The sequence below is a fragment of the Mesoplodon densirostris genome, chromosome 4, assembly GCF_025265405.1.
Source record: "Mesoplodon densirostris isolate mMesDen1 chromosome 4, mMesDen1 primary haplotype, whole genome shotgun sequence".
Classification (NCBI taxonomy): Eukaryota; Metazoa; Chordata; class Mammalia; order Artiodactyla; family Ziphiidae; genus Mesoplodon; species Mesoplodon densirostris.
In genome coordinates, this window is record NC_082664.1 from 164295443 (window position 1) to 164316254 (window position 20812).

A 20812-nucleotide genomic window follows, 5' to 3' on the forward strand; every position below is an offset into this window, starting at 1 on the left:
TTTAATAAACTTGCTGACAAATAGATTACATTGTAATCTGTTGTGAATGGCAATAGATCACTGTGAATGGCAAGTTACTTTAACTGACCTTTTTTTTTTTTTTTTGCGGTACGCGGGCCTCTCACTGTTGTGGCCTCTCCCGTTGCGGAGCACAGGCTCCGGACGCGCAGGCTCAGCGGCCATGGCTCACGGGCCCAGCCTCTCTGCGGCATGTGGGATCTTCCCGGACCGGGGCACGAACCTGTGTCCCCTGCATCGGCAGGCGGACTCTCAACCACTGCGCCACCAGGGAAGCCCTGACCATTTTTTTTTTTTTTTTTTTTTTTTTTGCGGTACGCGGGCCTCTCACTCTTGCGGCCTCTCCCGTTGTGGAGCACAGGCTCCGGACGCGCAGGCTCAGCGGCCATGGCTCACGGGCCCAGCCGCTCCGCGGCATGTGGGATCTTCCCGGACCGGGGTACGAACCCATGTCCCCTGCATCGGCAGGCGGACTCTCAACCACTGCGCCACCAGAGAAGTCCCCCTGACCATTTTTAATACAACCAATTTAATGGGTTCTTTGGTTTCCAATAAAGCCATCAATGCTTTGACAACTTCACAGACTCACTAGTGCAAAGCTCTTTGCAAGTACTGAGGAACACAGAATATTGAAACACAGTATCTGCCCTCAAGATGTTTACAACCCTGTAAGTGAATAAAAGTATCCTTACCCTAAGAGATGTGTTCCGCAGCAAGGAAGCAAGGCAAAAGTAACAATCCTTAAAGTGCATCACACCCTCTACAGGGGACAACATCGTTACTACACAACTTAAACTGTTTCTAACTAGACCAGAAAACTACATAGCATTTAATGAACTAATTCTAAGAGGTGATGATCTAAAGATAGAACAGAGTTTTGGTGAGATCATTCTTCTGTTTACTTCAATATTATAAATGAGAGCCGATGTGGATTTTTCTTCTAGGAGATGCCTTCAGTTTGACTTATGTTCCTCGAGAAATCTAAGCACATCTAGAAATCAGAAGCTCAAACTGCTTGGCACTAGAAAAGCCAACAGAAACCAAAGTTAATTGCCTACTTCCCTTCAAACCCTATCAAGCACCATAAATCTTGTGGGAAATGTGGTTATCTTTATTTATAATATGCTTTAGAAAAGGCCTTCCTACTGAATTATGTCTGGAACGTGTGTATATACATAAACACTCACAAAAACCCTAGCTTTCCTAAAATCTACAGTCAATAATTTCACAAAAGTCTTAATAAATTAAAGTGAAATCAATATTCTTTCACAAATTAGTCCATATACCAGTAATTTTACCCCATTTTAAAAATCCAATTCAACAGAATTCTTAGTAACTTCTCTACCACTTATTATTGATGTAAACTTGGGCCACAACCTGTGTGAGCTTCAGTCTCCTTACCTGTACAAGAGATACACGGTGATAAGAACAAGCACTTAGTTAACATTTACTAAATGTCTACAACGTGTCAGGTACTGCTCTAAGCTGAGCATAATGTTCTAGGCATATATTCTCAAGCAATGATCATATGTAAACTCGAACAACCCTACGGTGTAGTCACTATTATTATCAACAAATTACAGATGAGGAAAACAAAGGCATTCAGAAATGTCCAAAGGTCTCACAGCCAAGTGCCAGAGCCCAGACTGTCGAGAATCCAGAAGCCATATTCTAAATTAAGATACAGCTGCCTAAAAATTGTAAAAATCTCCTGTGCAACCTGTAGAATTCTTGCAAACATCTCATTTAATCAGGCTCATAAAAGCATTCCAGAACTTTTAAGTGCCATATAAACATAAGACACAATTATGAATAAAGTCTTTAAGACAAGATTGATAAAATTGATTGTGTAGGTACCTAAGTAAAAATCCAAATTAAAAAGAAAAGTTAAAGGGATTAAAGGGAACATCAAAGTGTGTCCAGCTCAACCTCCCCCAAATGATGACCTTCCCTCTATAACATTCTTAGTAAGTGGTTACTAAATGCAGTGACCTTCAATGCTTCCAGAGATGAAATCTCACAAGCTCACAAGTCATCCCATTCCATCTTAAAATGTTCTAATTATTATTAGAAATGTCTTCCTTTTAGTTCTAAACAAAATTGGGCTTTTGCACATGACAACCCATAAATACAAATCACTGATATATTCACACTGCACACATGACATTTTATTAAAGTCCCCTTTGAAATGTGACACCGAAATCCAACATGACAGCCCAGAAAAAGTCTGAGGTGAGGAGGACAACAGCTCTATTACTGCCCTTGATCTGCAACCAAACCAGGCTGGCAAGTCAACGTAATGGGCTCCAATTTAGCATATATGTAACATCTCTCAACCTTCTCTTAGGAGCTGTCTCAATTGCAATGTAGAGGTTGACATTTTATCTTTTTTTAGTCAAGCTTTTTTTCATTTTGGTCCACTATTCTAGCCTGTAAGATCTTTGTAAATCTCCATTTCATAATCATATAAGCTCTGTCAACTCTGTACCCTCCTCCTTCCATCATAAATCCAATGATTATAACTGAATATTTATTCTAGCCACCGAAAAGCTGTTGAATAAGCTAAGACCCTAGCACACACTGGCAAAGACCTTCACTCTGATATAAATAAATTACTTTCAACATGATCCATCAATCATTATAAAATCCTTACATGATCAATTACTTCTAGTCTATGGTGGCATCATAGAAGACTTTATCACATACCTTTCTAACACCCAAATAAAACCTATCTCTAACATTTCCTTAGGTGGTCTATTCAGTGACAACAACAAAGAAGGAGGTTGCATTAATTTATTCTTATTATACCCAGAAAAGCTCCTAAAGATCGCTTCCTTTTAAATGCATTCATAAGCCATTATTTAATAAAATCAAGCTAGAATTCTGATTCAAATTATCATGAAACTCAATCATTTCTAATTACCAGAGTCTCCCCTTGCTCCTCTCTGAGTCCATTCTTCAGGTACTTTCTCCATGTTTAATTACCCTTACAAGAGTGTTCACAATTACTACAAAACCGTCCAAGACTATATTACTCGACTTATCCTAAAGACCTGACTTAAAGGGTGTTACCACCTTCTAACCTACATTGGGCTTCAATTACGTCTCATTTCTGTCCATTCCCTTATCTGTTTGAAGATAATTTTGCTTTGACAAAACAGAAAAGCAGTTGGATGCAAAAGAGTCTGGGACTCAGATGCTCTCTCTCTCTCACGTTTACACAACATGACCTGCCCTGAACAGCAAGCCTATCTGGTCATTAGTGACCTTCAGGTACCAAATTATGCTTCTTAAGATGTTTTTGACATGCTCCACACTATTCACAGATGTCAATTCATTTGCACTTGATCCTTCCTGACATTGGTTTTGTAAGTACCTACTACTCTTTTCATTCATTATTGGTTACAAATCTTTTCTTCTACCTTTCATTCAAGCCCTTGAACTCAAAGAGCACCTTTAAGCAGCTACTTCATTTTGTGTAAATTCCTTTATCTTTTCTTTCTCATTAGAATCAGTAGCCACTGTAGATTTTTCTTTTATTGATTCAGGTCTCCTTTTAGAGTCTGTGAAGATAAGCAAGCCCACCTTCACACTAATATTTTTCTAAATCACTTTCCTAAAGATAATCATATATCATAACTGGTTACTGAACTTTCTTCCTTAGAACTTGACAGATTCTAAGAAGTTACCATCACTTCTACATTACCAACAAACACCCCCTCATTAGTTTGAATTAGCCCTGAAAAGCAGTTCCCTTCATTGTTCTTATAACATCCTAAAATATATACTTACCAGTAAGAATACAAGATGGATTTATTTATATTTGAATAAGCACTGTTGTCAAGCTTAAATTCTTGGTGAAAGAAGATGGTTACAAATGATAGCAAAGTCTCATAGTCTAAATGATTCAATGGGGAAAAGACAGTCTTTTCAATAAATGGTGCTGGAATAACTAGGTATCTATATGGGGAGAAATTAATAAACTTTGGCCCTTACCTCGAACAGTACACAAAAATTAACTTGAAATAAATCACAGATCTATATGTACGGCAAAAACTATGGGACTTCTAGAAGAAAACACAGGAGAAAATCTTTGTGACACTGGGTTAGACAAACATTTCTTTTAACTAAAATAAGCACAAACTATAAAAGAAATATTTATAAAATAGATCTCATTAAAATTAAAATAGAGCATCAAAGCTAAAAACTCAACTTCAAGAAATAGTTAAGAAAACGAAATGCAAGCCACAGATAGCGAAAATATTTGTAAAATATCTGCCAAAGAGCTTGTGCCCAGAATATAAAAAGAATTCTTACAATTAAATAAGAAGATAAACAGCACATTTTTTAAATGGGCAAAAGATTTAAGAGACACTTAAAATACCAAGCACATATCTTAACAAAGAAGATATTCGAAGGGCCAATAAGCATATAGAAAGATGCTCAACATCACTAGTTATCAGAGAAATGCAAATTAAAATCACACTGAGATCCACAACAGCTAAAGCTAAACAGATGAACAATACCAAGTTCTCAGAGGGTGTGGAGCACCGAGAGCCCTCACACAGGGCTAGTGAGAAGACAGAATGGTACAGCTCCATTAGAAAAGAGTGGAAGTAGCTTATCCCATATGACCCAGTCATCCAATTCCTAGTTATTTACCCAAAAGGTATTTACCCAAAACAAAAGCATAGTCATAAAAACTTTTATGTGAATGTTCATACAAGTGTTATTCGTAATAGCCAATGATGAGAAACAACCCAAATGTCCATAAGTTGGTGAATGGATAAACAAATTGTGGTTAATCTCTACCTTGGAATACTACTAAACTGTCGGCAAAGAATGTCCTGATTTATCAGTAAATGAAGGATGTTGCGGCCATCAAGCCATCGGCCACTGCAGCAGCCCCCAACTGTGCACCCTGAGGGAATTCAGGATGGAGGAAAACCAGGACACTGGCCCTAGCTAGTTAAGGTGCATATCAAAGGAATGACTTCGATAAGCCCAGACTGGCTAAATTCATTAACTCGAGGTGCTTGTTTTTTCTTTAATTAGCAGAAAGCTTTTGACGTTCAACTACCGGGTTTGCTTCAAAACTCCTACATATCCTGGCTCCTCACTTACCTCTTCCGGAACAGCGCCTCAGAGCGACCTGAGAGCCTGTCTTCCGGGCTGAAGTCCTCAGTATGTCCACTGAATAAAACATAGTTCTCCACTTTTAGGCTGTGCAATTTTTTTCAGTCGACAAAATGATAAAAAATGATACAAAGGAACACCATTACTAATACATGCAATAACATGAACAAAAGGAAGTCAAACCAAAACACTTCATAGTGTACAACTCCATTTACATGAAGTTCTAGAAAACACAAAACTATAGTGACAGAAAGCAGATTAGTGGCTGCTTGAGGCTGGTGGCCAAGGCAGAGAAACACAAGAAAATAAGAATTTTCAGGATTCTTGATGGAACTTTTCTATATCAGGATATGGTTGGCTATGTGACTATATATAATTATGAAAATTCATCAAGCTATGCTGCAAATGGATTCATTACACTGTATGGAAACAATACCTCAATAAATCTGAAAAAAAGATTTCATCATCTCACATTTTTAACCATCACTAATCACTTTAAGTTTTATCTTTATTACACTGTAACTTCTTTCTGTCTTTTGGAGAACCTCTAAATTCATGCCCCAATTTGTTACTTCTAGGCTGTTATAAAACTCAAGTAACTAAATTTATGTGAATAGTACGAAAAATAATCATCAACAAGCTCTGAGTGAGGGCCTGAGCCCTCTCTAAACAGCATACACGAGTTTAATGCACTGACTTCATGGCATCTACTTGGGAAGTTATTAGCTTCCTTCAAGGCTTTAACTGACAGCCCATAAAGTAACCTCTAAATAAAGTAAAGGATCATTATAATAAGAACAATGATAGCAGTTGACACTCATCATGCCCCCTGGGCCAGGTATCACACAGATCAGCCGCAGCTATTTATCCCACTCTCCACCATTTGCAAGCAATACTCCAACCCACGCAGGCCTTCTTTCAGTTCCTAGTAACCCCGCCACCACCCCACCTCTGTTTTTTGCGTCAGGACCATCGAACTCCAGCCGGAGCTCTCCTCTCTATGATGACTGGCTGACTCCCGCCACTCTTCCCCTGTCAACCTAAGAGCTACCCGTTCAGGGAGCGCTCCCTTCAGTGGTTCTCTTATGGTGCCTTGATATCTTCCTTGACAGAAAGTACCACAACTGTAAATTATTTGTTTGTTTGCTTTCTGTCTTCTCCACTGGACCCAGAGGTCAGTCCATGTCATTTTATTTTCCACTGTAAACCAGTGGTGATACAGTACCTGACACCAAACTGATGCTCACTAAACTTACTGAATGACTAACAGAATGAACGAGAACTTCCTAATTTAATCCTAATCAAAACCCTAGTGACATAGGAACCACTGCAGACTTAGTGAGGGTGACACTGGCCATTACACAGCCATGAGGTGGTGGTGCCACAAATCACACCCAGGCCTCTCAGTCTCCAAATCTTGGGCATCTAACTGTGTGTTAACATCTGTACGTAGTTCTATAATGGATTGTTTAGGTCTATTCATCTAGTCTTAAGCTATTGGTCAGCTCCTATCACAAACTCAAGGACTGTTCAGATTACTTCCCTGGAATTTTGTTTGATCAAATATTCTTTGAAATAAGTGGGCCAGCTCAATTGTTTTTTTTTGTTTGTTTGTTTTATGGAGTTTTTTTCTTTATTGAGAAACTTAAGACTTGGGTACATCAAATAAAACCAGTTTCTGGGGGGAAAAATCAAAACTCACAACAGAAAAAAAAAAGTTAACACTGTTTGGGCCATATCAGAACCCAGAGAATATATTCTTTTAATTGAAAAATTCTAGGTGCTTCATAATTGACCTTTTGATACAAAATGACCTATTAAATTTGCAATTAGTGGTTCTTGGCGTTGAGGTCCACAGGACAAGCTAGGACGTCTTCAAACCTTGAGCTGAATTCCATGAGGGTTTATTTGGCTTTTGAATCGCTTTGTCCTTGTCTAAGAGGTAGCAGCAGCGACAGCGCCCACCTTCTGGGCACCTTCTTTCTTGGCGTGATGCGCCTGCAGGACCGCCACAGCTTCATCCACCTTGGAGCGGAGAGACTCGGGGGACTCCAGCATGTGCAGCAGCTCCGAGTTGTCAATCTCCAGCAGCATCCCCGTAATCTTCCCGGCCAGGTTTGAGTGCATCGTCTGGATGAGCGGGAACAAACGTTCACCCAGCATCTGTTTCTGTTCCTGCGGGGGTGCTGCGGCCAGCATGGAGGCGGTCAGCGGCTCCTGCCCCTGCACGTGGACCGCAGGCTGGGGTGCCTGCAGGAGCTGGATGGCGGGGTGAGGGCTGCGGACACTGGAGGCGTACTTGTAAGGTGCAACAGCCCGAGGAGCAGCGGCAGCAACAGCGGCACGAGGCGCTAGGCTCTGCCCAGCTGTGGGAACACCTCCAGACGGGCAGCTGTCAGTCGGCCCTTGCTGGGCGGCACCAGCCCCACCAAAGTCCATAGCCAAGCGGTCCGGGCACTCAGACCCGACTCTCTGAGCGGTAGTAGGGAGGCCACGAGAGGCCGGAGCATTACCAGTTGGAGCCAGATGGCGAAGAGCTGGACGAGGCCCAGACCGGCGTATAGCACTTGGCATTCCTTGGAAGCCTTGAGGTCTCCCACCTTGCTGCCAGCGTGGATTAGGCCTCATCTGTGCTAACTGGTTAGGTGTGTAATATGGAGGTCTTCCCTGGGCCTGTGGAACTGCTGGCACAGAGTAGCCCCCAGCTGCAGGCTGGGACTGATTGAAGATGGCATTGGCGGGGAGCGCTCTCATCCCGGCCACCCGCTGCATATACTGGTTGGTCAGGTGAGCCTTTCTCTCTTCTCTTCTCTGGGCCAGGGCGACATACAGTGGCTTGGAGCCCACGATGCGTCCGTTCATCTCCGTGACTGCTTTGGTTGCCTCTTCAGGGGATGAAAAGCAGACAAAGCCAAACCCTTTGCTTCTCCCATCCTCCAGCATCACCTTAGCACTGGTGATTGATCCAAAAGGAGAAAACTCTTTCCTTAACTTCTCATCATCAATGGTGTCATCCAAGTTCTTAATGTAGAGGTTCACCCCCTGATACCGACTAACTCTCTCCTGTTTCAGCTGTTCAAATTTTCGCTTTAACTCGGCCTGCCGTTCCACTTTCTTCTGTGCACGGCCGACGAAAATGACTTTCCCACTGATTTCTTTTCCATTCATCTCCTCCACGGCCTTATTGGCATCCTTGTGTTTTTCGTAACTCACAAAGCCAAAGCCTTTGGATTTCCCACTGGGATCTCTCATCACCTTGACACTTAGAGTCTTACCAAACTGGCTGAATAGCTCTTTCAGACTCTCATCATCCACCTCTTCCCCGAAGTTTTTTTTTTTTTTTTTTTTTTTAATTTATTTATTTATTGTTGCTGTGTTGGGTCTTCGTTTCTGTGCGAGGGCTTTCTCTAGTTGTGGCAAGCGGGGGCCACTCTTCATCGCGGTGCGTGGGCCTCTCACTATCGCAGCCTCTCTTGTTGCGGAGCACAGGCTCCAGACGTGCAGGCTCAGTAGTTGTGGCTCACGGGCCCAGTTGCTGCACAGCATGTGGGATCTTCCCAGACCAGGGCTCGAACCCGTGTCCCCTGCATTAGCAGGCAGATTCTCAACCACTGCGCCACCAGGGAAGCCCCCCCGAAGTTTTTGATATAAACATTGGTAAATTCCTTAGCTTTGGCTCCAAGCTCAGCTTCCTGCTCTTTTCGAGACTTGAATCTGCCCACAAACACTTTGCGGTCATTGAGGAGCATGCCATTCATCTTCTCGATGGCCTTGTCGGCAGCCTCCTGGGTCTCGAAGTGGACAAAGGCATAATAACCCTTAGAGCCGTTCTCATCACACACCACCTTGCAGGACAGAATGTTTCCAAAAGCAGAAAAAGTATCATAAAGTGCCTTGTTATCTATAGATTTGTCCAGGTTCTTGATGAAGACATTTCCCACGCCAGATTTTCTCAAAGAGGGATCCCTCTGAGACCACATGATTCGGATTGGCTTTCCCTTAATCACATCAAAGTTCATGGTATCCAAGGCCCGCTCAGCGTCAGCCGGCTGCTGGAAGTTGACGTAGGCATAACCCAGGGAGCGGCGGGTGATCATGTCGCGGCAGACCCGGATGGACAGCACAGGTCCCGCAGGACTGAACTTTTCGTACAGCATGGCCTCGGTGACGTCCGAGTGCAGGTCACCCACGTACAGGGAGGCCATGGGGTAGCTGCTGGCCGCAGCGTTCATCTCCCCAGCCCCCAGTACTCCGAGCCCGGCCAGGAGGACTTCTTAGGGGGGGCCACACAGGACAAAAGGGGCTCCGCTCCGAGCCGCGGCCCACAGGTGGCAGTGAAGCTCAGAGAAGCTGGAGTCGGCTCCGAGGGCCGGAGAGGAGTGCGGGGACGACTCGGACGAGACTGCCCAACCACAGACAAAAGGCTCTCAAAAACAATATGGCCCTCCCTGGGAGTTTGTTAATTTTCAGCTGTCCTGGTCTGGAAGCTCCCAATTTCAAAAAATGAAAACAGGGACTGTCCTCCAAATTACAAAAATTCTTCCCGAGGCAACCCAGTGGTGCCCACGGCGGCCTCCGGAACGTGCGTTTCTCTATAAATATAGGCCTCAGGCTTCCGGCGGTTTAAGATTACAGCAACCCGGGGAAGAGGGAAACCAAATATTTGTCGGTGCCGACTCGGCAAGCCCCGGGCGGCCGGAGCGCTCAACCGCCTCCCACGCCGGGCCGGTGAAGGGCAGCGCGGACACGTGGAACGCGGAGGCCGGCGCGCGTGGGGCGAGGGCGGCGGGCGCGGGGCTGCCACGCGGCGCGGCCGAGCGGCGGGCTGAGGCGCGTGGACGCGGGCGCGCGAGCGGCTCACCACCGGACCGACGGACGGGGACCAACGAACGCCCAGGTGCGGCGGCGGCGGCGGCGGCGGCGGCGGGCAGGCCGGAAGCGTGCAAAAGTGACTTCCCCGCGGGTTCTCCGGGGAGGATTCGCTCTTTTTTTTTTTTTCTTTCTTTCTTTTTTTAAGATTTTAAAGCGTTTTCGGTGTTTTTTGTTTTGTTTTGTTTGTTTGTTTGTTTTTTTGCTGTACGCGGGCCTCTCACTGCTGTGGCCTCTCCCGTTGCGGAGCACAGGCTCCGGACACACAGGCTCCGCGGCATGTGGGATCTTCCGGGATAGGGGCACGAACCCGTGTCCCCTGCATCGGCAGGCGGACTGTCAACCACTGCGCCACCAGGGAAGCCCCCGGGATTTTTTTAAAAATCTTTTTCTTTTTTTCCCCTTCAGGCTGCCCGAAAGCTGCGGAGAGACGGGCCAGCTCAATTGTTGAGCAGAAATATTTACGAGACCTGATGGTACTTCCTGGAACAGGCTTTAATTGGGTACAACTAAATTTATAGTATATTCCCAACAACAGGTGCATATTTTCACTGAAGTAAACGATACAGTATTTATACATTCACCCTATTAACCGCAGAGCTTGCTGTCTCACGGCTCTTACACACGACCAGCTCTCACCCTACCGTACTTCCTGCCAAGACTAAACAACAAAATGCCAGCCATCGTAAGCAAAAGGCTTGAATATGCCTAGAGGCGTGGCATATACACACCAATTAAGACAAAGCAAAGGTTATATTCAGCAATGTGAGACTTACTACAATAATTCTATTCATCAGGGAAAAAAAAAAAAGCCAGAAAAAGAACAGCAGAATAAAAGGGTTCTGAATGACAGTGAACTTGAACAAGTGAGTCAGGATAGTGAGTCATTCTTAAGTGTATACCTCAGAACTGTGAACAGATACTACCGTAAGTCCTAAGATGCTAATTATAATCTCTGTCAAAATAAGGAAATAATGTTGCTTTATGTTGAATTCCTGTTTTCAATGGGGTTAGAGTTTTGCCACCTACATTAGAACTGTACATGGTTTTAAGACTAGTTCCTGAAATACCATCTATGGAGAGGGGCAGGCAGGGAGTATACAATGGAATATATGAGGATACAATAGCAACCACAGGTTTGGTAAAGTTTGGTAATATCCTTTAGGGTGGGAATACGATACAGAAATTCTTTTATGTTGGTGTAATACAATTCACATTATGCAGAGAATTCATTCACACCAAGAGGAAGCATGCCGATTAAACATACTCTTAACTTTAAGTAATGAAACATTTTTTTTCTTTCAAGAAACGCTTCCTAATTTACCTATTTCCACCAATAGCATCACCATGCCAGACCCTAAGTTCAAAAGCTTAGAGTCATTTTTCACATATCTTTTTCTTTCACCCCTCTACATGTAATTTCTCACTAATTTCTGAATATTGTTTTTCAATCATTCCTTGCTTTTTTCATTTCCCCCACTACCACATTGGTCTACAACCATATTTTGTTCGTGGAATTATATTTGTTGAATGGAAAGAATACGCTGTTACAAGACAATGTCCAGTAATTCCCAGGTATGGTCTATTGGGATCATTTGGTAGGTATGTCATAAGTAACTTGCCAAGCATAACAACACCTGAATTCAAATCTCTCCCTGTAGTAACATTCCTCTGACTAACTTGGATTTCCATGTTTCCTTGTGCAGGAAATAAAGTGATGGCATTTGGGCAACTATGCCAGATATAACCAATAACCTGTCCACAAGACTACTCACTCAGGTGAATGTCTCATTATATATGTTACAATTATATAAAAGACTGAAAAATAACAACAAATTGATCATATTCAATATTTTTGAGCAAACTCATCTGGCTCTCAGTTTCATAGGTATAACCAACTGAAGACCTAGATTTTTTTATAATCCTTGCATAAAAGAAGGCAGCCTTGGGGGATCATAATTAGAGAATCTTAAAAGAATTCTAGTGCAACTCCATATCCTCAGAAGAACTTTTAACAGACTACTAAAGCTAAAGCATATAGCTCATTATCAATTATGGATATCATTAATTATACATCACATTAAATTTGCTGAATAGTTTGTTGTCCTTCTACACAAAACTTCCTGCATGCTGTCTTCATGCTCACTCAGCTCAGTTATTCATTCACAACTTCATTCAACATATTAGAGAGAAACTTGAAACCATCTGCTTGGTCAAAACTAGACAACTTCTTAGGAGTAGGAAAGATTAAGGAATAGTCACCAAAAAAGATATATGGAGCCCAATAGTACAAAGCCAGCAAGTATGATACCCAATGTGATACAACAGCAATTAAAATTTGTTACCATTTTTAATACCTCTTTATGATATAACCATAGCAACTATGGATGGATGGTAAATCTACACATTTCTCTAAATATATTATACTTAGCAAAGGAAATTAAAGTGCTGTGAATAACACTCCACTTCAAATAAAACTTATGATTTTAAAAGCAAATTTTAAATTGACTTTCTGCCAATGTTAAATTGAAGTCACGGGGCTGAAAGTCTGACTACAGTGAATTTAAAAGAAAAGTGGAAGAGGAGAAATTGAATACAGTGAGTACAGACAACTCCTTGGAGGAGATTTACTGCAAAAGGGAAGAGAGAAATGGAACAGCTGCCGACAAGAGGAGCGGAGTCAAATTAAGTACTGTTTCATCTGATGAGAGAAGTAAGAGCACATGGTATAACGATGGGAATGATGCATTAGAGGAAGAAAACTGAGGACAAGAGAAAGAACAGAGAGCTGAGTGAGCAACGTTTATGAGCGTATGAGGAGAGAGAGCTTAGTGCACAGGAGGGGGCTAGCTTTACGTGGGAGCAGACGGCTCACGTGTGGCGGGAACCGGCAGAGTCCATGCGTTCAGCTGATGTGATGGAGGAACTGCCAGGGAGTCTGTTCGTCCGTGGAAGCAACATGCTTCAAGTTTCTCAGTTAAAAAAGGAGATGATAATCAGCTGAGAATTGATATGGTAAACAGATGCTGAAGGTTTGAGAAAGGCAGGGGAACTGAGAGTCACCGATACGAATGAAGTAGGAATAATATGGTATGACTGCCAGGCAGCATTAAAAGCCCACCTAAAGTCCATGATCAGGAATTTAAAGTACAGCTATTCAGAGGTGGTGTATTCTCCAGCCACATCCAGCTGCACAGGTGAAAGCAAAGTGGGTGTAAAGCTGGCTAGAGCCTATTGGGAAGAGGTCAGATCAGCCACCAAAACCACTCTGAAGCCCTGGACTCTTCTTCCCCTCTTCCCCTGCCCCCCCCTCACCGCCCCCCCCCGCCCCTGCCTAAATTCCTCTTCTACAGGGATAAGCGCTAGAGCCCCTGTACAGAGGAACACCATCATCTCAGGGGCTCCTTTACCAACAGGGTTCCCTTGGGTCTCTCTCCTTGTCATCACTCCCTCTGACATCAAGTTCTCCCACGAGTGATCACATCCTTTCCCAAAATGATGAATCCTGTCTATGTCCCTCTACCCTGTACTACCTAGATGCTAAACTCCTATCCTGATTGCTTTCCGGATGTCTACACTGGGTATCTACAGGATAAATCCCAATGTATCTAAAACAACCCTTGACAGTCTGGTCCTCACCTGTGGTTGTGGAATTCCAAACACATCTCCTCAAACCACTGCCCATCCACGGACTCCATAATCAAGGCACACTGTATTTCTTCCCCAAACACACCCAGCCCTTTAACAACCTCACACCTCTAAGATTATCACATCTAATTCACCTCATTAACTTTATATAAACTGTAGCCACTTAATCCTAAACAAGTTGAAAGTTACAGCATACTGAAGTTATATATAAATACCTAAAGGACTCAAAAAGATCTACCCCCCTCAGCTACAAATATAGAGCAAATACAGTGAATTTCTTCTGGAATTCTTTTTTTAACAATGTCTAAATTCAAACAATGTCTAAATTCAAATTCTTTTTTAACAATGTCTAAATTCAAACAATATTTTGCTTAATATTGGGACATGTTTTGTAACTGTCTAGATGATATAATCAGGTCAACTACTAACATTTTTTTTTAACCTACTTCTGAAAAAAATCATGAAAAAGCAATACAAAAAAACATGAAGTCAAACTTCATTACATACTTAGAATCATGACAGTACAGTTTTCAAAATATCTGAAATAAGAGGCTGCCAAATCCCCTAAGCTAAAGGTCCAAGTATGACAGTGTAACGAAGGATAAAGTCCCCCGAAGAAATAGATTTATGTGTGTGTGTACCTACAGGTACTGTATGGGCAGTATATATAGTACAATATACAAACTAGTTTTTCAGGGACTTTCTGAAGATTATAAATAAATCTGTAAATGCTTTAGGATTCTTTTTTAATTAATTAATTTTTTTTGGCCGTGTTGGGTCTTCGTTGCTGCACATGGGCTTTCTCTACTTGCGTTGAGCAGGGGCTACTCTTTGTTGCAGTGCACAGGCTTCTCATTGCGGTGGCTTCTCTTGTTGCGAAGCACAGGTTCTAGGCACACGGGCTTCAGTAGTTGCAGCGCGTGGGCTCAGTAGTTGTAGTTCACGGGCTCTAGAGTGCAGGCTCAGTAGTTGTGGCGCACGTGCTTAGTTGCTCCGCGGCATGTGGGATCTTCCCAGACCAGGGCTCGAACCCGTGTCCCCTGCATTAGCAGGCGGATTCTTAACTACTGCACCATCAGGGAAGCCCCAGGATGTTTAAATTAAAGGCAACATTTACTGACCCAAATAATAACTTCTTATCTTAAAAACACATGATCATGGAAATTACTATTTCAAAAATATCATAAAAATAAGGATATGGCTGATTTAGTCCTTTTTTGAGTACAATAAAACAGCAACTTTAAGATCATTTTCCGCACCACTCAGGAATCCAACATCCAAAGTGAACACAACACAGTGTATTCCAAGCACCACAGTCAGATTTTCTATAGCTTAGAGAGTTAGGATCACGCTGGAGAAATACAAAGTCTCATTTTGACCTCAAGTATTAGAGTTTAATGTTTACGGAGCTACAAACATGCATATCACCTAAGTAACATTACACTACAATAATACACGGAAATACCATGCATTAAGCCCAAATCTACTTCACTTTCTTAAACAATACAAAGTACAACCTAAATCTTAATCAAACATCTTATAATCACAGATATTGCAAACTGATTATGAAGAGAGATGACTGCTTCCAACTGGGTGGGGAGGGGAGCCCCTTCTCACTCCCGATCATGAACACCAGTTCCACCACCGACCAGCAATTTGATCTTAACCTCTCTCAGCCTCATTTCCAATAAGGGAAGACTGAGACACCACCATGCCATGTAAGGTTGTTTGAAGGATTTAACGTTGAGTCTATTGATATAAAGCAAGCAGTATTTGCACACGGCAAAAAGACTGAATGACAGACCTATAAAATATTAACAGGATCCTTCCTGAGTAAGGAAATAACAGAAGATTAAAAAAAAATTTTCCCCTTGTGTGTTCTGTGTTGTTCAAGTTTTCCACACTAAGGATAATAATTCTATAAAAATAAAAGGAAAGGGGCTTCCCTGGTGGCGCAGTGGTTGAGAGTCCGCCTGCCGATGCAGGGGACACGGGTTCGTGCCCCGATCCCGGAGGATCCCACATGCCGCGGAGCGGCTGGGCCCGCGAGCCATGGCCGCGGAGCCTGTGTGTCCGGAGCCTGTGCTCCGCAACGGGAGAGGCCGCAGCGGTGAGAGGCCCGCGTACAGCAAAAAATAAAATAAAATAAAATAAAATAAAATAAAAGGAAAAAATAAACTGTTTTGTTATAAAAAAGTATAATACATTATGCAAATCTCAAATTTCACATTATCCTCCATAATAAGTCACTATTTGAATACTGTGGGCCAGATACATTACACAAATTTTCTCCACTTAATCTATGAATGTGTCAACTAGGCATTTATATAAAATATGTACTAATATTAAGCAAAATAAGCTTTTAAATGTAAGAAAACTGAGGATCAGGAAGGTCACTTAGCTAAGTACATGACAGAGCCAGGATTCAAACCCCAGCCTGATGTGTATGCACTACATACTATGTTACATGGGGTTAATTATTAACTTGTCAGCAAAGATAAGAATCATCTTACCATTAAGGAACAGAAAGAAAATCCAAATGCTCAGGGACTTTTTTCCTATATAACCCTGTCCTAAAACACCCTATCTCCTTTCCTTACTGCTGTAATAAGTTTCTCTAAAAGAGTGACACTGATGGGTTATCTGCTTTTTAAACATCCCTAGGTTTAGCAAACTTCCTGTATCAAGCCATCTCAAACAACTAAAACACAGCTGAAAACAAAGGTAAACAAAGAAGAAAAAAAGAGCTCTAAACAGTAAAAAAAAAAAAAAAAAAAAAAAAAAAAAAAAAAGATGTTCAAATAGCATTAAGCTAAAGTTCATGTACTTTACCCACAAAGTCTCTCAAAACCTTCATTCATAACTAATTGATCCTGTTTTTATTCAGAACTATTTTTAGACACAATTAAACCAGGTTGCTGGTTGCTTCATTCCCAAGTCAAAGAAGATTACAGCAGAAATTAGAAATAGGAAGAACTGTTAGAGGCAGATACACTGATAATACACAAAAAGTACAGCCTGCCTAAGAAGTCAAAGTTTAAAAATTTATAAGGAAGTGTTAAAAATCATTTAATCTAAATCTATTTTGAGTATATTTAAGCAGTCCTGACTATCTCATTAGGACTTGAGTGACTAAGAAAAAATATTTAGTATACTATATGCATAAAATGGCAAAACAAGATGTTATGCAGTTTCATCCAGAATGGTTAAAATATAAAAGTATGTGCTTCAAACATCCAAAAAAATCACATTATACAATACTTCATTTCCTAATTGAACAGTTACTACAGGCTTGTAAACTATTCAAGCAATACAGATGTATATAAAGAAAAGTGAAATCTCCTCCTATATTCTCCCTTCCCAAACCCACTTCCCACTGTTAATGTTTTCAGTGTTTTTCAATAAAGTCTTTCTCTTCTGCATAGGCCAAAACAGATATAATCATACCACACACATACACACATGCACAAGAACACATACAAAAACACATACATATGTATTGGAGGGCGGGCAGTAGAACCATATTATGCATAATGTGCTGCTGTTTTATATATATATATATATATATATATATATATATTGTGTGTGTGTGTGTGTGTGTGTGTGTGTGTGTGGTATGCGGGCCTCTCACTGTTGTGGCCTCTCCTGTTGCGGGGCACAGGCTCCGGACGCGCAGGCTCAGTGGCCATGGCTCATGGGCCCAGCCGCTCCGCGGCATGTGGGATCTTCCCAGACCGGGGCACGAACCCGTGTCCCCTGCATCGGCAGGCAGACTCTCACAAGGAAAAGTTTTTGCTTCCCTTCTGCAGGTGACACTCATTCTGGATTTCCCCCTTTCCTTTTTCTTCTGGTCTGGCTCTTGCACCCAAGTATGGAGAAGCAGCAGTTATCTTGCCAATATGAGGACAAAGATTGTGTGTGACTGAGGAGAAAAATGAAAAGATCTGGGTTGCTCAAGGCATTTCTTGCCCACTGTACCTGCCATACTAGCCACCCTGGACTGTTCCAGCCATTCTGCCTGCTTTTAAATTACTTGCATCTAAACATAATTCTGACAATAGTTGTCTGATTATCAGTGACATTCAAAACCCTTTCATATGTTAATAGCCATTTGTACTTCTTCCGTAACTTGTCTGTTATATCTACTAAATGTCCATTTGGTTGTCTCTTGATCTGTAGACACAGAATTTTATAGAACACAACCATATGGGAACAAATTTCTCAGTGTCTCAGTTTTATTAGGCATTAGTAAATAAGTTTTGGAGAAATAAAAGTATTGGTCTTTTGGTAGTTTCCTGAAAAACTAGACATCTACTTATCATTCAATCCACCAATCATATTCTGGATATTTATCTCAGAGAAATGAAAACTTATGTCCACACAAAAAAAACTGTATATGAATGCCCATAGCAGCTTTACTTGTGTTGGTCAAAATCTTGAAAAAATCCAAATATCCTTCAATGGGTAAATGGTTAAACAAACTCTGGTACCTCCATACTATGGGATACTACTCATCAATAAAAAGAAACAAATGATTGATATATGAAACAGTTTGCATAGACAGTGGCAGGGGGTGGGGAGCCAATCCCCCAAAGTAACATATTATTACATTTATATAATATTCTCAAAATGACCAAATTATAGAGACAAGAAACAAATTAGTGGTTGCAAGGGGTTAGAGAAGGGCAAGGAAGGTGAGGGGAGTAGGGTTGACTATAAAGGGGTAGCTTTGTAAGTGACAGAACAATTCTGTATCTTAATGGTGATGGTGGTTACAAGGATCCTACATATGTGGTAAAACTGCATAAACTATACACCACACACACACACACACACACACACACAAGTGCATATAAAACTGGTGAAATCGGAATAAAGTCTGTGGGTTGCATCAATGTCAGTATTTTGGTTTTGATATTCGACTATCATTCTGTAACATTTTACCATTGGAGGAAACTGGGTGAAAGGTACACGGGACCTCTCAGTACTATGTTTTGCAACTTCCTGGGAATCTGTAGTTATTTAAATTTTAGTATATGTGCTGCTGAAGCAAGCACTGTAATTGTTTCAAAACTTTAAAAGTATTTGGTCCTATTTTTGAAAACCCCATAATCAATAAACCCTTTCTCACTTTTCAATGTTCTCCCAGCAGAGTCTGGGTAACCTTTCAATTCCACTCCAAGCCCCTCATTTTCAGTCAAGGTTTCACATGACAGTCAGAATGCATGAGAAAGTCACCGCTTCTCCCACCCAATTCTGTACACAGACAACTCCTAGACGCTGAGAGTTCAGCCCATGGGACTCCAGGACTATCCAGTACAACCATTCCAAAAGTCTGTCCTTGATACTTTTTATTGTTCACTTTAAAGAAAGATAAGGGCTTTCTCACAATTATTTAAAATGTAAAGAAATATTTAAATGTTCTAAAGAAGTAATTTATTAGATTAGCCTAAATCACATTTTCAAAGTACAGCTTCTATATTGTATCAGATGTCTTCTGGGTAACTGCAGTGATGAAAACAGCAGATGTTCAGGTAACAGTCATTAAAAGCTCTCCATAACTAAGCAACATAATGACCTTTATTAATCACTGCATCTGGTGTCTGCCAAATGGGAGAGAAACAATACTTAAGCAGCCAATTTTTAAAGGGTAACAAGTTATCTGAATGAAGATATTGCGGCACTTCTAAATTACATTTAAATTATATCAAGACAGTGGTACAAACAGTTAATTCCAAGTAGCATTCTAAGCATAATAAGTCACTGTAAACCTAATTGTTCTCTAGAGAATGTTTATAGTATCTACTGGGGGCTTCCCTGGTGGCGCAGTGGTTGGGAATCCGCCTGCCAACACAGGGGACATGGGTTCAAGCCCTGGTCCGGGAAGATCTCACAAGCCGTGGAGCAACTAAGCCCATGTGCCACAACTGCTGAAGCCCGCACGCCTGGAGCCCATGCTCTGCAACACGAGAAGCCACCGCAGTGAGAAGCCTGCGCACTGCAACAAAGAGTGGTCCCCGCTCGCCACAACTAAAGAAAGCCTACGCGCAGCAATGAGGACCCAACATAGCCAAAAATAAATAAATACATAAATTTATTTTAAAAAAATCTACTGGGCAGTCTGTTTCAGTAATAAAATAATATAAAGTGAGAATTGAGTCCTCTCAATAATTAGGTAACTGATTAAGTATACCAATTACCTATTACCCATAAGTGTATTCATCACTTTGATGGTAAGCTACAGAGAAACAAATACCAGAGAAGCTCACAAACCACTGCATTCTTCAGAATTCACTTTTCTCCAAAATGATAAATAAACTGTGGTCCTTGTCCTCAAGAAGCTCACACTGTAATGAAGCCACAGCACTTTGAAAAGTAACCAGAAGTACCATGTTATAGGGTAACAAGTAGTGATATATGCAGAGGGAGACTCTAAATCATTCCCACGTAGAACCTGGTGCCTCTGTCCTACAGTTCCCAACTATCGCCCAGGCCACCTCCAAAAAACCCAAGACCACAACACAGAATAATGAACCGAAGTCTCTAAGATGTCTGAGTATCTCCAGTTACAATGCAAGACCATTTATGTATGAATTTTATTCACATTACTGGTTTTATAATATCCACTCTTTTCTCCTTCAACATAATACAAGGCAACTTGCACAACATAAATGCAATATATGCAATACAGTACATGCAATCCAAAATGCAGCTATCCATAGATAATTATGGATTTGCCACTGATGTTGTTATATATTAAGCAACTAGTAGTAACAAATGGGAATTCTGTATGACCTTAGACCACAAGCACACACCATTCTATGGTAAGAGGTTTAGAGTTTTTACACTTTTTTCCTCATATGGAGAAAATAACCTGTTTAAAGTGAAAAAATACCTAATTGTACCAAATGTCATTATATAGAAACATAAAAACTAAGTTTTGCTTTTTATAATACATGGTACTTTTTTTCCTCTTGCATGACTTTTTTTTTTTTTTTTTTTTTTTTTGTGGTACGCGGGCCTCTCACTGTTGTGGCCTCTTCCCGTTGCGGAGCACAGGCTCCGGACGCGCAGGCTCAGCGGCCATGGCTCACGGGCCCAGCCGCTCCGCGGCATGTGGGATCTTCCCAGACCGGGGCAC

General features: G+C 41.6%; 2 protein-coding genes across 2 annotated transcripts in view; both read right to left on the bottom strand.

The window, feature by feature from the left end:
• The window catches only part of USP6NL (USP6 N-terminal like), a 156044-nt gene that overhangs the window by 89218 nt on the left and 46014 nt on the right, over positions 1–20812 (bottom strand). The gene's annotated exons all lie outside the window — the stretch shown is intronic.
• LOC132487676 (polyadenylate-binding protein 4-like) lies at positions 7090–9394 on the bottom strand. The gene is made up of 2 exons (XM_060095419.1): positions 8800–9394; positions 7090–8488 (listed from the first exon to the last, which is right to left on the bottom strand). The coding sequence occupies exons 1-2, from the start codon at positions 9384–9386 to the stop codon at positions 7090–7092; spliced, it is 1986 nt and encodes a 661-aa protein (XP_059951402.1). The 5' UTR covers positions 9387–9394.

What these genes read in the sequence shown, in the direction of transcription:
- LOC132487676 (XM_060095419.1), bottom strand. Translation starts at nt 9,386, where the DNA reads ATGAACGCTGCGGCCAGCAGCTACCCCATGGCCTCCCTGTACGTGGGT. An exon ending in GAATTTACCAATGTTTATAT is followed by an intron (nt 8,489 to 8,799) that starts CAAAAACTTCGG and finishes AAAAAAAAAAAA; the next exon opens with AAAAAACTTCGGGGAAGAGG.